Genomic DNA, 15,775 nt, shown 5'->3' on the forward strand with positions numbered 1-15,775 from the left:
GACTCGCTCGCATCCTGGCTACATGGCCGAATTGTGGCCAGCCGGACATGATACTGAGCAAGCGCTACGTTCTATGAAGTATCACCAGCCAACGGAGTGAAGTTGCTGCAGTGATGTTGGGATGCATCAATGTAGATGACAGAACTCTGTTCGCTCAGATTTATCAGGCTGATGATGGCATTGAACCTTGACGAGCAGATCTCCGCGGTTCCGAGCCCCTCTCTGGTGACTGTGTAAGGTGTAAGCAGCGAAGGCCCGAGAGACAGCGAGTAAGCGTCTCTGGCCAGGGGAAAGACCTGTCAGAGTCGGAGGGCACATTGGCATTGGTCGCTCCGGTCCAGTACGAGCATTGCATGGTTGGCAATCTCGAGCAAATTGTCAGGGAGACCGGCTTATTATATTGAAGATTCATGTTAGGGCAATGCCGGCCGCAAATTAGAGCGCTGCTAAATATCAGCTTAGGGCCACTTTTCGGGTCAGGCCCAAGCCCAGGAGGCCCCCCGTTTCCAGGGCCCCAAGGCTCGTAATGATAATGCTGGGGTAATCCGCCATGGGCCCGTCATCTTGGCTCTTTGTTTTCCGAACTAATTGGCCCCCAATCGCTGAGACGGGGCCAAGCGTGGCCTGCATTGGGATTGGGACAAAGGGGGCTGATAAAAATGCCTCTCGCACCTCGCTCGCTCGAAAACGAATGCGAGTGCCAATGCATGGTGGCACGTAAGCGCGAGGGGGTTTAGTTAAGGAGGGAGAGCTGGCTCTTGGGTTGCCGTGGCCGCGTCGTTACTCTCCTTAAATAGCAAAAAGCCACGAATGCGCTGACATCAGTGTAGCAAACGTCGAATGGAGAGGAGAGGCAGAGAAGATCTAGGACTTCGAGGCCGAGTGATGGCTGCCAAGGCCATTCTTGAACTGCAGAGTGGGAATTCGCGGCGTGAATGAGGGCATAGCTACCCATATTTATAATTAAGCATCCATAAATATGCTGTCAGACACGAGTATTCTGGAGTATCCCAGCAAGGCAGCGTCTCATTCCATGGATCAGCAAGGGGAAAGGCGCAGGTGTGTGTCAGTGGACTGGACCCTGTTTGACGCCCGACCGGGGAGGACGGTAGCGGGCAAAAGTTGGACGGGAAGCGCTGCGATTCGCTCGGCAGTAGGACGTCACTCTTGGATTCGAGGGCGGCATGGACGGAACAGAGGCCGCTAGACGTACGTAACCTTGGGCCTTGTCCTGGCTTGGACTTTTTGGCTCATTGATCTTCAACGTGCCATTAGGGAATTTGTCGTGTGAGAAAGAAACTTTGTCGTTCTGTTTACCTTCCAAGGTTGTTGTATTCTACTCGCCGTGCTTGACGACGGCTTGCTACTACTATTTACTGCTGCTACTCAGATACTCCGTACTGGGATCAAATATTTGGCATTCCACCGCCCGAGTTTATGCAGGTCTTGGTCGTGCCTGCTGCAAGCAACGGAAAGAGCCCCTCCACAGACACCTCAGACTCTTGTCTGCCCTTGCAGACAGGTAGCCCGTCTTCAGCCCGTCGAACTTGAGCTCCTTTTGCCGCACTTGCCAGAGCTGCCTTTGCTATACCTACTGCTGCTACTACTGCTACCACTCTACTGCTACTCCGGTATTGCATTGCATTGATTGCACTGCAAACTGCACTACACACACTCGGTCGCGTTCCTACCCGCCCACGTCGTAGTTGGTCAATCCAACAGTGCTGCGCATCATCTGGGATGACCAGTCATTGACGTGACCCAATATGTGATTGCGCCGAGTTAACAGTTATTGAACGTTATGATATTAGTGGGATAGGCAAGGTACTTGACCTAATTGAATTGCAGTGAAGGCGGGAAGACTATCTAGCTACTTACCTACCTAGAAACGGGAAGGCAATGGCGTCACGATCAACTCGAGCCGCAACTGCCTGGGAAAACGGGAATAGATGCCCAGCCATGTCCATGTCGGCAGCCGCGATCCCCCACCGAGGGCCTTCTTCACCACAGCGCAGGAATGGCACCACCTCCCGAGCCCCCATGCCCATGCCGAATTCGCGACCGAACGCTGCCCCCGGCCTCGACATCCTTTATCGCGGCCCACCTCCAGTACCAATCGTGGACAGCAGCTCCGAAGAAGACGACGACTTTCTGGGTGCGAAACCCAAAACCTCCAAACCATCCAACCGATCACGGACGGCACCGTCGCATTCCCGCTCAATGAGCCACCCGTTCCCTTCGCTATTCTCGAGCAAGAAGAAAAAGGCCCCCATCGGCTTCGATGAGTCGACCGATGACGACTACACGCCCCTCAAACCGCCGGGGATGACCTCTGGACCGAGCATGGCGTCGACGTCGACGACGGCTCGAAAGCCGCAACGAGGGCCCATCGACTTTCGCAACGGGAACTGCATGACGTGCGGCGGGCTGGTCAGGTGGCCGAAAGAGCTGGACGTATTCAGGTGCACCATCTGTCTGACCATCAACGACCTGAAGCCGCTGGAACACAGCAATGGCGACGCCGCGAAACCCACAATTGCCCCGACAATACCGTCGCTCGAGCACACCCGGCACCTCGTGCAGGAGAGCCTGCGGCTTTCGGTGCGACATTATACAGACTCTGCTGGCCGGATAAGTCCCGGGAACTGGCCGAGACGTTCCTCGTCGCGCGGAAGCGACGATTACTTCTCCCAAATGCCACTGCGGGAAAGGCATCAGAGATCAGGTTCGAGGGGCACACCACCGCCCATATACGTGCGCACTCCCGTTTTCGACGAGTTCCCCGACGAAAACACCGAGGCCAACCCGCGCGGCCAAAATGGCGATGCGAATAGAGTCCTTTCGACCTCTTTCCCTGAACAGCGCAGTGCTGGCTTTCCTATGCGGTCGCCTCCTTCGCCGCCCAATCCCCTCGACGCGAAGTACATTTTCAGGCCGCTGGAGGAGTATCTCATGGCTTGTTTCCGGTCTCACAACCATTTCAATGCAGCCTTTGTCGCGCGGCGGCAAAGCTTCAGCTCCTCGCGCCCGGTTCCGTTTAAAATACCGAGGAAGCCCCTGCCGGACACTCAGCGCGCCAAAGTAGCTGTGGCCGAGGATCCCGTGGTAACGGAGCAGCTTGACCCCAGGATGCTGCTCTTGGGCAACTTTGCCGAGAACGGCATGTGGTGGACGGGCAACCAGCAAGATGCACCTCCCACCAAAGCCCAAGCAGTACGCAAAGATGATGCACACTCCCTCGTCACCTCTCGAACGCCACGAATCGATTGGGGGCTTGTGATGGAATGGTACCACACGATAATCAATGCCGCCGAAGGATGGACTGCTGTCTATGACGAGCTGGTACAGAAGGACCCTTCCAAAGCACTGCCTGACGCCGAGCGAAGCCGCTACGAGGCCATCGTCCTCGACGCTCAAGAACACATACAGCGGATATTACTGAAGTGCACCGAGAACCTGCTCAAGAGACCTGGGCGAGTGCTCAAGGACCCTGAGGATTTGCGCTTTCTACTACTCATCCTGGCCAACCCCTTGCTTCAGTCCGGCCACAAGAGCTTTTCCGGAACCTTCCCTCAGACGGCCAGGGAGAAGACAGGGCCCACGACAGGTCAAAGAGAGAGCGCTGCTGGCCGACATTCGGGGATTATCAAGCGGATCCTTGGTCTCTTATCCAATACCCCCGAACCATGCCAGCACCATCTAGTTACTTGGTTCTCCAAGTTGCCCGAGCATTTGTTCTTACAGTTCAAGGACCTCGTCGGGGGTTTGTGACATATCGACTTACCCGTCAAGATACAAAGAAGCGCGAGCCCAAGATAGACGTGACAGCGGGATTGATTCCTCAGATGTCTAACAGCCGGATGAACAACACTCCTGCCACGCTCCATGCCGCGATTGAAGCCACCAATGCCTCGAGGAAGCAAAAGAAGCCGCCGGAGCCGCCAAAGAGACTCCCTTACGTCGACGATTGGCAAATCAAGGCCGCATCGAAGGTCATGGCCCTGATCTTTGCTGCGAACAACCTAACCCATGTTCGGCGGAACGAGGTGAGCACCCGGCACGCGCATGGCCATCTGTTGGCCACGAGCGATTTCTACAACTCGCTGCTGGACTGCATGGACTTCAAGGCGGATTTTGAAGAATGGGAAGCTCGAAAGGGCAAGTTCGCCTTCTGTCAGTATCCCTTCTTCCTCAGCATCTGGGCCAAGATCCAGATTCTCGAGTTTGACGCCAAGCGACAAATGGCTGGGAAGGCGCGCGAAGCTTTCTTCGACAGCATTCTGTCACACCGGAGTTACACGCAATACCTGTTTCTCAGTGTTAGACGAGACTGCCTCGTTGAAGACAGTCTCAAACAGGTTAGCGAGGTGGTGGGGAGCGGTAGCGAGGACATCAAGAAGGGGCTACGTATCGATTTCCGTGGAGAAGAAGGCATCGATGCAGGTGGGCTTCGCAAGGAGTGGTTCCTGCTGCTAGTCCGGGAGATCTTCAACCCGGATCATGGTAAGTCGATACTCATATTGAACACAGCGAACAGCTGTAGCTGACCCAGCCCAGGCCTATTCGTTTTTGACGAAGACTCGCAGTACTGCTACTTCAACCCCCACACGTTCGAGACTTCGGACCAGTATTTCCTCGTGGGCGTCCTCCTAGGACTTGCCATTTACAACTCCACGATCTTGGACATTGCTCTCCCGCCGTTTGCATTCAGGAAACTCCTGGCTGCAGCACCTCAATCGACTGCCAGTAACACGGCATTCCACCAACGCTCGATGATGACTTACACTCTGGATGAGCTTGCCGAATATCGGCCGCGCCTTGCCCGTGGCCTGCGCCAACTGCTAGAATTCGAAGGCGATGTACAATCTACATTCTGTTTGGACTTTGTCATCGATGTCGAGAAATATGGCGACCGAGTTCGCGTTCCCCTTTGCCCAGGTGGTGAAACTAAGATGGTCACGAACAGCAACAGGCGGGAATACGTCGATCTCTACGTACGATATCTATTGGATACCTCGGTCAGCCGCCAGTTTGAGCCGTTCAAGCGCGGTTTCTTCACCGTATGCGGCGGCAACGCCTTGTCCCTCTTCCGGCCCGAAGAGATCGAACTCCTGGTGAGAGGCTCGGACGAACCGTTAGACATCACTGCTCTGCGGGCTGTCGCGACTTACTCCAGCTGGAACGGCTCCGACCAGGCGGCGCCAGAACCCGAGGGGAGCCGACGGTCGAATGGTTCTGGGAGAGCTTCAGCGCTGCGACTCCCAAAGACCAGCGCCGGCTTGTCTCTTTCATCACGGGAAGCGACCGGATCCCGGCCACCGGTGCCGCCTCTCTCGTCATTAAAATTTCCTGCCTCGGACCCGACACAGGACGATACCCCTCGGCGCGCACTTGTTTCAACGTTTTGAGCCTTTATCGATACCAGACGCGCGAACGCCTCGAGACATCACTGTGGCGTGCTGTCAATGATAGCGAAGGTTTTGGACTTCGTTGAACACGAACGATGATGGTTTCTGCATCTCTTTTCTCGTTCACAGGCTTACATACCAGTGTCGCAAGAAAATTACACGGCGTTTTTATCTCTTTTTGTTATTGGCTGGCCACACGGATAGACGTACAGGCAGAGCCCTGTGGATTGAAAGGGATAGACGAAATGACCCAAGAAGAAGAGAAGCAGGAAGAAAGGAATACCATTGCATAACAGACAGTCTTATCATACCCGGAGCTACGACTCTACACCTTTTAACGCCAATTGACTCTCCTTGGTTTTATCATTAGAACATGTTGGTTTCCCCGTATATGATGTGATTGAGAAGCACTCGCGGTCCTTTCCAGGTTTGTCAAGAATCATTTATTTGCCGTTCGTGCCAAACATTATTGCAATAACTACTTATGAAGAAGCAAGTCTCTACCCGAGGTCGTCAGTCAGTTGGCTGCCGACAAACCCACACACTGAATCAGATATCGATACTAAGTCGCGCGACACGTCCTCCTAGAAGCAATGCCCAGAGTGCTGTGAAGACAGGGCTTATCCGACTGGTCCGCTTGTGTCCAGGCCTGTCAGCTACCTACAGGCTACAGTAAGACCTCTACGCGAGTATGGCCCCCGGCCCCCTTGGGTAAGTGGGCATGTGCCCTATCCTGCTTGCGCGACTTTTACATGACGTATCTGCGTTTTTCTCCATGCTCGGCAGCGCGCCCGCATCCACGTGGGAAAAGGGGGCTAAGGGGCTAGCTACATATGCCGGCTTGAGTCATGCCCTAGGCGGCTCTGTCACTCTCCCTCTCCCCCTCCCTGTCTGTGAAACGGACTCATGCCCGCGAGATGCTAGTCAGATCGTATCAAAGCCGCCTATTGGTAAAGTGCATGCAGACCAGAGAGGGGAATTCTGCAATATGCTGGCTTAGCTGCAGATTGCGCCTCGTATGGCACTCTCTCCTTGGCTTTATTCACATCTTGGTAGTCTTCACCGAGGGATCGAGATACCGAGATGGCCAAACGGCGTATCTAGCGCGAACCGTGGAGGTCGGCGAAAGGAGTTTCTCATGCCCGATTGAATGCAATCTTGGTGTTGCGGCTGCCGACTTCCCGTTGGCTTAGGGGCATCTGAGATCCGACCCCCTGGCTTACACAGCCTCCAGACAGGAGAGTATGGGCACTATGAAGTAATCATACAGATTTCCTATACCTTAAAGCAAACCTATATACCCCGTCCCCCCTCGTTTTGCCAAGCGGTTTCTATACGAATACTGCCGACTCCGTATCCCGTTTCCTCCGATTGGACCATCCCACCAACGCACGCATGAATGACTCACTACGTTGGTTGACATGAGCTTGAATCTCCCCCAAGACTTCTTATCTTCAACACCGAATACTCCAGACCAGCACCCAACTCTCGCGGCGTGTCGTCCAAACCTCCCTCCCACCACCATACTTCACCGCCGGGGTGGAAATTGCCAAGGGGGTGAAGTGAGGGGGCCTTGCATAGGACCGATCCGCTTCGAAAGCCTCAAGGGGGATCTTCACCAGCATCAGGGGACTACATGAGCCCTGCCGAGTACGGCAGAAGCGGCATCAGTAGCTCCTTCTTCGAGTCAAGATATCGACCACCTTGGCAGTGGTCTGGCCATCGACGTCGACTTTGGGCTGCTCCCCTTTTCTGCGCCGTCGCTCTTCCTGCCTTCTAAAGTCAGAGGCCCCTATCCGCCCATCCATCCACACATGTAGGCGGCTGGCTCATGCAGGCTGCTTGCTCGTGGGCCATGTTTTCCCTCTTGATGACTACCAGGAAATCGTGCTCCATGACCGATCGCAGTTCGTGTCGCTTATTCATGTCGGTGGAAAGGAGAAAGATCTCTGGTCAGTGTCCACCGGTAGGGCTGCTGTCCACCGATAACGGAATTATACATGAATCAACTTGCCTGATCTTTCAAGCAAAGGAGCTTCAGTACGCCTCCAAGTCGGAGACTCTCGGTGGATATTGGCCGATTCTACACCGGATCTTGCGGGTAGGGAGACCGAGGCGGCTCTGCATAACTGCGATCCAGGCCGGCATTGGTACACTGGGCAATCTACATTTGCCAAGCAATCTGGTGATCATCGGTATAGCGTCAGGGGGCGGTGCAGCATAACTAACTTCATCGCCACTCTTGGTAACAGCGTTCCGAAGACGGCGGCGGTCCTGAAGGGCATGTGAAGGTGGAAAATACTGAACTAAATGAACCCTGGGTCGAGTTTGTTTCGTTTCGTTTCGTTTTTTTCTCCGCTTTCCGTCCGAACTCAGGGGTAATAGTCAACACGAACTACTACTTTATCGGCAAGTCACCCATTGGCAACTATCCTTGGTGACTTGGTCCAGCTATTGTCGTCTGAACTAACGTCATCGTTTAACCAGAACGTCTTCACCGCCGAAATAAGCAAGAAGACTATACGTCCAATCGGTGGATATGGAGATGCAAGATTCTGCTCACGCGACACAAGGACGCCAGCACCAGCGAGCACCCAAGTGGTTCTGGAGGGGCTTCCGCGAACTCATGCCCTGCTTTCGTCGACTGTATATCTTGGATTTTCATAACTCATGATTAATTGAGGACCTGTCGTCTGCATATTTCGAACAAGAAGAGTTTATTTCCGGGTCGCCGTGTTGGACCAAATATGGTAAGGTGATCCGACTGCACACACCACTCGACTGGTTGATCTTCATGGTGCATATAGGGGCCGCCCCCAGCCACGAGCCTATCTTTTCTTGCATAACTACATCTAAATTCCATCTCATCGTCGGTAACGGATCTGGCCTTACTACCCAACTTAGGATTATTTCACCTAGGGATCGGGACTTCACACCGCTTCCTCCAGATCTCATTCCTTCATCCAACCCTTCCTTTCGTCTTTTACTGTCTGCCATCCAACGTTCTTGGCATCTCTTACTTACCACCAAAAGTATTAACATCTTGTCGTCGGCTTGTCATCGCATACTTTGCCGCCGCTAGGTACACAGCCTCCCTGTCAGACCGGCTTGAGACAGACATACAACACAGCCCGGTCGTCATCCTGTGATTCTATTCGGAAACATCCACGATATATTGGGACGACAATCAGCCCTGGTTGGCTTCGTGAGCCGCAACAACCAGTCCCTCCTTTTCAGCAAATACATCAACAATATTCTTTCCTTTGAATGACTACAGCATCACCATCACCATCACCATCAACACCAACATGGCGGACTCAGACAACGACAACATGGACGTGACGGCCGAGTCCATCATCGCCCTGGTCGGCATCGTCCTCGCCCTGCCGCCCTGCATCGTGCTCGTGTGGAAGTGGCGCCTCATCCGCCGGGCCCTGCGGAACAACCAACAAAGCAACACAACATCGAACGTCGCGGGGGCGAATCCGTCGGAGGCGGGCGGGGTGCCGCGCATCAGCCTCGGGGACGACGTGGACGTGGACCCCATACTGCCGCTCCACCACGGCCAGCGGACGCTGAGCGGCTCGACGGCGGGCACGAAGGCGTCGTCCATGACGTGCGTCCCGTCGCGGTTGCCGTCGTTTGCAAAGAGCATGGCGTCGTCCACGACGACGGCGACGAACAATTCGTCGATGACGGACGTCTCGACTGACGGGGCGGCGGCGACAACAACGATATCGAAAGCGTTGCCGCCATCCGCATCCATAGCCGTCTCGTCGTTGCCGATATCGAACGACGACACAGCCTCACCTACTACGTTGGCAACGACAAGGACACCGTCCTTCTGCACAGAAAATACGGCAAGCTTTCTTCATCACAACAACAACAACAAGCAGGGGGGCGATAACAATGCGAGGGCGCCCCAGCGTATCGAGCTCATCGTGATGGAGGGCAAGATCCAGAGCATACAATTGCTCTGCCGGCACAGCTTTTCGCCGCTATTTCGCATACCAGGGTATCCGTACTCCCTCGAGTCTCCGGTATAAGTCCAGGTCTTCCAGAGTCGTCGGTTTCGCTTCTCCACAGACTGGACACGCGTACGCGCACCCATATATATATATATATCTATGTATTTATACAACCGCCTGTTTCAACATCACGTCAGGTGGATCGAAATGTTCACTTAACTGTTCGTTTTGATGGAAAGCCCGTCGAGGTGGGAACAAGATTAAGGGTCAAGGAAGTCTCTTGATACTGTTTACCATCGTTACATGGGAGGTATTACTAGACAGTGTTGGTCTCAAAAAAGCAGAAAACGTCTGGTTGATATAGCCTGCGTTCTGCCGTGTACATCTTCAGCGATAAGCGTTTGTGTCAATGTATATAGATCAATTCATTGATTTCATTACAAGCACTGGGTTTCAGGGCTGCCATATGTTGAGTGACACCGGCCTAGCATGTACCGTCAAATGCTGATACGCCTATTCATTCTTCTTCCAGACTCCTAATCTCGAAGCTCCATGCCTCCCCCACTCAAGCACTCGGAACGCCTCCGGGTCCTGCATGACCTCCCTGTCCTGGCCAACATGACGAACCCAGTCCACGGGCGTGTCCATGGTCATCTCGTGCCGAGTAGTGTCGACGGCCGAAAAGAGCATGAAAACTCTGCTGATGGCTTTGGGCGGCTCAGCAACGCCGCTGATTTTGAGGACGGCGGCCTTCGCGAAGGTCTCTTGGGGCACAAACGTGAACATGATGCACTGTCCTCGATCGCGGATTCGCTGGAAAGCGGGGAGCCAATAGACGATGAACTCGGTGCGCATGGCGGGAGTGAGACTGAGCTCCTCCAGAACGGTATCGAGTCTGCCGATGAACTTCTCAAATGACAGCGCCTCGTGGCAATGCTGCAAGAATGCATACGGCTTTGACGGGTTGAACGAATCGAAGCAGTCGGTCTTTTTTGAGAGATGTGGTTTTGGTTTCCGTGGAAAACGCCTCGCCTTCCCAAAAGAGATAAGAGCACTCGAGACCTGTCTTCTTGTCTCTCATCGTGCCACCAGGCTGGACGTCGACGGTCCATGCAACGGCAGTTTTTCCCAAGGCATCTGTGCGGTAGGCAACGGGAGGATAGAGGAGGCTGAAAGTCCACTCGGGGCGAAGTGTCACCTCGACTTCCACATTTTCCAGAGTATGTGGTGACAGGAGGTAGATGGCTGGTTTGCCACCCCCTAACCGAGTAACGCAATGCAGCTTGGAGCCTTCCATAATGCCATAGTTGTATAAAAGCTGGCCGTCCCCCAACTGCTTCCCCCCTGAAGATAAGCCTTTGTTGGTCTGTTGGGACGCCTTCCTTGTCTTGGTAAAGACCCTTTAACTGCGAGACCGTTTTCGACAGTCTGGTTCTGATAACGGAGGTTTTGCCGGTAAGAGTCACAACATAGATGTTGACTTTTCGATTATGTGAGGGGGTGCTAGGGCGCCAGGTCCTCTCTCGCCACTCTGGGGGGTCGGGATTGGTGGCGGCACCAATACATTGATCAGTAGTTTGGCGTTGCTCGACTTTCTTGTCGGGCTCCAAGTGGATGCTCGAGCCATCTTGGACACCTTCCCATGCTTCATGGTCCAACTCCCACCTGGTCATGTATTGATTAGTTCGCGCGATCAGTCCCATTGACCCAGACTGATGGACATATATCACCTACAATGGAGACGAGTCGTCGCAGATATCGGGTCGATACAGGACACGGAGCTGCTTGACTTGACCATCTTCGAGGGAGAAGCTTCGAGAGACTTTGACCAGCATCTCTTGCCAAGCAGGCGGTTTGGGTATGTAAATAAGGCGGTCCTTATACGACACGCCTATGAATGACATCTTGGGGTGGCTCGTTGTGAGGAGTGTCAAGGTGCTTGAAGTGATGAAAAGGATGTGGGATGAGGAGCAATATTGCTCCGCTCTGCTCAGTGCTCCGATGGGTGTTGATAAATAGTGGTCTTTCTGTTTGTCTGCCCAAGGAAAGAGGTCTGATGGCTGCGTGAGAATTGTGTGTTTGAGGTACTGCAACCCCTTTGTCCCATTGAAGCCGCAACAAGGCTGCGTTTCACACCAATGATCAGACCACAAGCCTTTGGATGCTACGAAATTACCACCACCAAGAAGTGATTCTTCCACTGACCGGTACATAGTGGTTGCGTGCTGAACGGAAACCTTAATATCCCTTCAAGGACAAAAGCGCTGCTCTTCCTGGGCTATTTTCATACTGTATGCATCAAGAATGATCTAGTCTCATTAAAATAACAATTCCAACCCTTTATTCGTCTATTAAGACATATAAAATGACCAGATATAAAAATATATTACCAAATATTCTTCGGACAGTTTTGTACATAAAGAAGCGCTTTCGCCATTAATTTGACAAATATTGCAAGGACATCTCTTGAGCTTACATCAGAGTACGTATATTTCGACTACATTCTTAGCTTGTTGGCTGTGACTCTTCTTTCCTATAAATGAGTACATGGTCTTTTGTATCGAGGCATGTTATCTCGAGACCTCGACATCTTGTCTGCACCTGTTCATTGATAGAGATCCATCGTGGAATGTTCTTCCCAGTCATACCGCTGCTGACTGTCTTGTTGATATATACACACAGTTGCTCCCGCAGGTTCCCTGTGTCATTCATCTCCCATCATGGTCCCCATAACAGTGAGGGCAAAGGGTAGGCTGTGCCACTTTGTCGTTTCGTAACGTTGCATTTTTTCCTGAATCTGGCGTATTCGCACAAATGCATAGACACCCCTGGATGGTTTTTCCTCTTTAAGGCCGAATGTCTGATCTAATTCTGTCGTGGATTTGGATATTGTCCTGTAGGCCCCCTCACACACCAGTTGTATTCGTAACTCGCGTAGAAGAAACTCTCGGCCACTTTCTTTCCCTGGCGGAGGATGAAGGCGACGACCCTCCGGAACTTGGTACGTCTTTTGCTCCCCAAATGCTGGTATCGGTGTGTGGATCGCCAAGTCTTCCTCGGGAGCAGCTCTGTCATGGAGTCCATCGTCTAAGCGATGGCTCTTTGGCGAGCCTCCTGCTTGTGGATTGTGGGTGGCAGCTGTGCCGACCAGATATGAAGATGGAGAGAAAGAAGGGAAGCGAGAGACTTGATCAAAGAACTCGGATATTGTTTTGGGGTCTAGATAGCCAAGCAACGTGGAAGGTGGTTTGCGTCTCGGTAGTTCTGGGCCCAATCGTACTGTCCACAAATGCTAGGAAAGTATCAAACCTCGGGTTCTCAACTTGAATACGGAAGAGGCCCGGTGCTGATATAGAGCCTGCCGCATAGGAGCTACCAGAACATTAGCTGAAAGAGGGAAGACGAAGCACTCAACGGAAACGGTGTGCGACACCGCCAGACTTAATATCGATCCATACCTCGGATCTGCAGCATCTTGAAACGTACGGCTAAGATTTTAGCCCGAAGGATCCAGTCTCACTTGCATCGAAGGATAGGCGACAAACCCGAGTGCGATGCAAAGCTGCTACGTAACCCCGAACGTTGTCGGCTATTGCCATATTCGGCAAGCGTCGTGATGTCAGCCGAAGCGGGTCAGACCTATATGCAGCCCCCTGTGGCCAATCACAGGGTCTCTATAGACCCCGAATGAAGTATAGAGCTCTGTTGCTATTTTCGCGATGCTGTGAAACGTCCGCTGGACCCGAAGGAGGGATGAATGTATGGTAAGCTGCATATCTTGGCTAGTGAGATTTGGGCCCCCAACCCGGCTCATGGGGAAATGATCTACAGCTCGTAAATCCTATCGTCTTACCAGATGACGTTTCTCTTATAGCATTGCGTATTGGCCAAAAAAGGATTATCAAAGTGTGAGAGGGCTCATGCAGCATATCGTACATGATTCATCATTATCGTAAGGGCAGTTGGTGCTATAAAGTGGACGATCAACCATTATTATGTTGGCCTAGCAATCACTCATTGTGGTCTGATAGTAGAGCCATATAGAGGAAACGCCGGGCATACAGTCGCGACGGTGCAATCCCAGTTTGTATTGCGAAAGTGGCTGTCCGTTTGAACTCAACGCATAAGATCATCCGAATGAGTACCGCGCGCGAGTTGATATATTGCCAATTTCTGGCTTACCAAGCACGTGGCGGAGACCTCGTCGCCAGATATAATACAAGGTGACGTCAATGCCATCTGTGAGAGCCTTGACCATGGCGAGACCAGAGACGTGTCATGCGAATGCGAAGGTGCTGTTGTTCGTTTGCGCCGCCGCTTGGAGAGAAAGCAGAAATACTAGTGGTGTTTTCCAGTGCCCAAAGATATTGGAAGTGAGTTTGTTGCTGGATAATGATAGCAGTCTCCCATTGCCGACGCTCCAACCGTCGATGTAGACGTCGACTTTGCCTACGAGTCTCCAGTAGAGCTGTACAGCGAAAGGCCTCTTTCCGATTAGCAGCCTGGGAGATGACCTCGAAATAATGGGCGGAACGCAGGTGTCGCTGATGTCACCATTTTGACATTAACTCCCCTTCGCAGACATTTGACTGTTAGAACAAGAACACGGGCGTGGCGTCTTCGTCGTGGATGGCGTAGACGAGACCACCCTGGACCATTGTCACAGGTGCCTCTCGCTGCCTCCATCAGGAGTCCCAAGACAGGCTTGGAGAAACCTCCGAAGAGCGATAGAATTGAGGGCATCCCAACTCATCGCATCAGCTCACAGCTTTGATATGTAGTTCGCAGCCTCTCTGGCGCATGTGGGGACATCATCATCAGCTCGCAGTGGGGAGTTCCTGCTTGGTCGATCGATCAACTTGAACGAACTACCCACAGCTCGCAGAGGAATCGCGACGACAGGCGAGGAATCTGGGGGAACAGGTTTCGAGGTAAATCCAATGAGTGCAAAGTGCATGATGTATGTATGCAAGTTTCTCATTTGCCTGTCGCATTGATGAATTGGGCTAACTCTCAGATGTGGCGTGACTTTGGCCCAGTCGGTGTGTTCCATATCGGTCCGAGCCGGCGGCTACTTTCTGGCTCAATCGTACGTTCCGGCGGCTACTGGGCTCGATCGTACGTTCAGGACCTCTTGTCTCAGGGACGCTATTGCCAGCAGGAGGACCGAAATGCCCTGGGGCCCACATCCCAATCCCAATTCCAGTCCCCTGTTTCCATTTCCAGTGACACCAGCGCAACGCCACAGCCCAATCTGGGCGAGCCAGACACGCCCGGAATGGGTAAAAGTGGCTCGAAACATTCGTTTGTCAGCAAAAACGAACGTCCAGCCATCATAGCATGGTGTTATTCGGTGGAGACCTGGTCGGCGCAGTTGCAGAATCGCGACCCCTCATCGCCTCCCGAGCTGGGTTATTCGGCCCTTGTGCACCCCGGCCGAGGGCGCCAGAGAACTCCGTTACGATCGGGCGGGTTGGCCAGGCCGGAATACCACGCTTGACCCTGGCAAAAGTCGCAAAGGAAGCTGGCCATCATTCGATATTTCGGGATATCACGGTCAACGAGATGGACACCATGGAACGGAACCAAGGGCGCGAATGCAATTGTGGCATACCATTTCGCTAGTAATCGGAATGGTTGTTAGCAAATTCGAAACTCGAGTCTGGTAGATGGGGAGTAGCTGTCAAAGCTGTTGGACAGTATGCATAGACAGCGCCGTACTGCGTTGATTTGACTCTTTCGCTGAATAATCCCACAAATCAGACCACGGAGGTGCCGTTGGATCGAAGAGTCCGGCGTACCCGGAAGGGCGCGGAGTTATGATCTGCTAATGGACACGTAAAGGTCCGTGAAGGCCCAAAGGTGATTGGAAACCGGCGGGCGGCATCATGTGTCCTTTTTGACGGACTGCAACTCCAGAGCGTAGGGGATGGAAACGAGACCCTGGAAGATCCTTTGGCGCATGCAAACCCCTCCGACGCAGGGAGGGGTTCACTGCTTGAGGGGCAGGATCAGCCTTACATGACGCAGGGTTTTCCAAATTCGACGCCAAAAACAAGCTCGCTGTTACATGGGATAAGCGAACGTCGAGCCGTATTACGAGTTCGCGATGCACTTGTCCACGCATATGGCATGTGTCCCCAACAATCACGGCCAGTAACAGAGGATGTTTGGTCCTCGTGTGGCGAGAGTTTGCCCAGCCGTATCAGCCGGCATATGTGACTTGGGACTTTTCTCAGGCGAACAGCAGGAATAGGCCCGTTTACATCGACAAGTCGGCCCGCAATTGAACTAGGTCGAGTTTCGTTTAACCCAGCGAGCTCGGGCAGCTTACTCAGTAATTGAGCACGCAGACAGAAGAAACTCGTTTTGTTTATTTCCTAGTGAAAGCAGAGCCCG

General features: G+C 53.0%; 3 protein-coding genes across 3 annotated transcripts; 2 read left to right on the forward strand and 1 right to left on the reverse strand.

The window, feature by feature from the left end:
- Positions 1-1,959: 1,959 nt before the first annotated feature.
- On the forward strand, positions 1,960-5,408 carry PG997_000587 (ubiquitin protein ligase E3; the record flags this gene model as incomplete). Its single annotated transcript, XM_066804902.1, has 3 exons — positions 1,960-3,763; positions 3,793-4,503; positions 4,558-5,408. 3 exons carry the CDS (start codon positions 1,960-1,962, stop codon positions 5,406-5,408), a joined length of 3,366 nt encoding a protein of 1,121 aa, XP_066674675.1.
- A 3,308-nt stretch (positions 5,409-8,716) lies between these two features.
- On the forward strand, positions 8,717-9,315 carry PG997_000588 (uncharacterized protein; the record flags this gene model as incomplete). The annotated part of the gene is made up of 2 exons (XM_066804903.1): positions 8,717-9,024; positions 9,177-9,315. 2 exons carry the CDS (start codon positions 8,717-8,719, stop codon positions 9,313-9,315), a joined length of 447 nt encoding a protein of 148 aa, XP_066674676.1.
- Positions 9,316-9,889: 574 nt separating this feature from the next.
- PG997_000589 (polyubiquitin) lies at positions 9,890-10,231 on the reverse strand (the record flags this gene model as incomplete). Its single annotated transcript, XM_066804904.1, has 1 exon — positions 9,890-10,231. One exon carries the CDS (start codon positions 10,229-10,231, stop codon positions 9,890-9,892), a length of 342 nt encoding a protein of 113 aa, XP_066674677.1.
- Between the last annotated feature and the right edge of the window lie 5,544 nt (positions 10,232-15,775).

This window comes from Apiospora hydei, assembly GCF_038363865.1.
Source record: "Apiospora hydei strain CBS 114990 chromosome Unknown utg000002l_segment0_segment0, whole genome shotgun sequence".
NCBI lineage: Eukaryota > Fungi > Ascomycota > Sordariomycetes > Amphisphaeriales > Apiosporaceae > Apiospora > Apiospora hydei.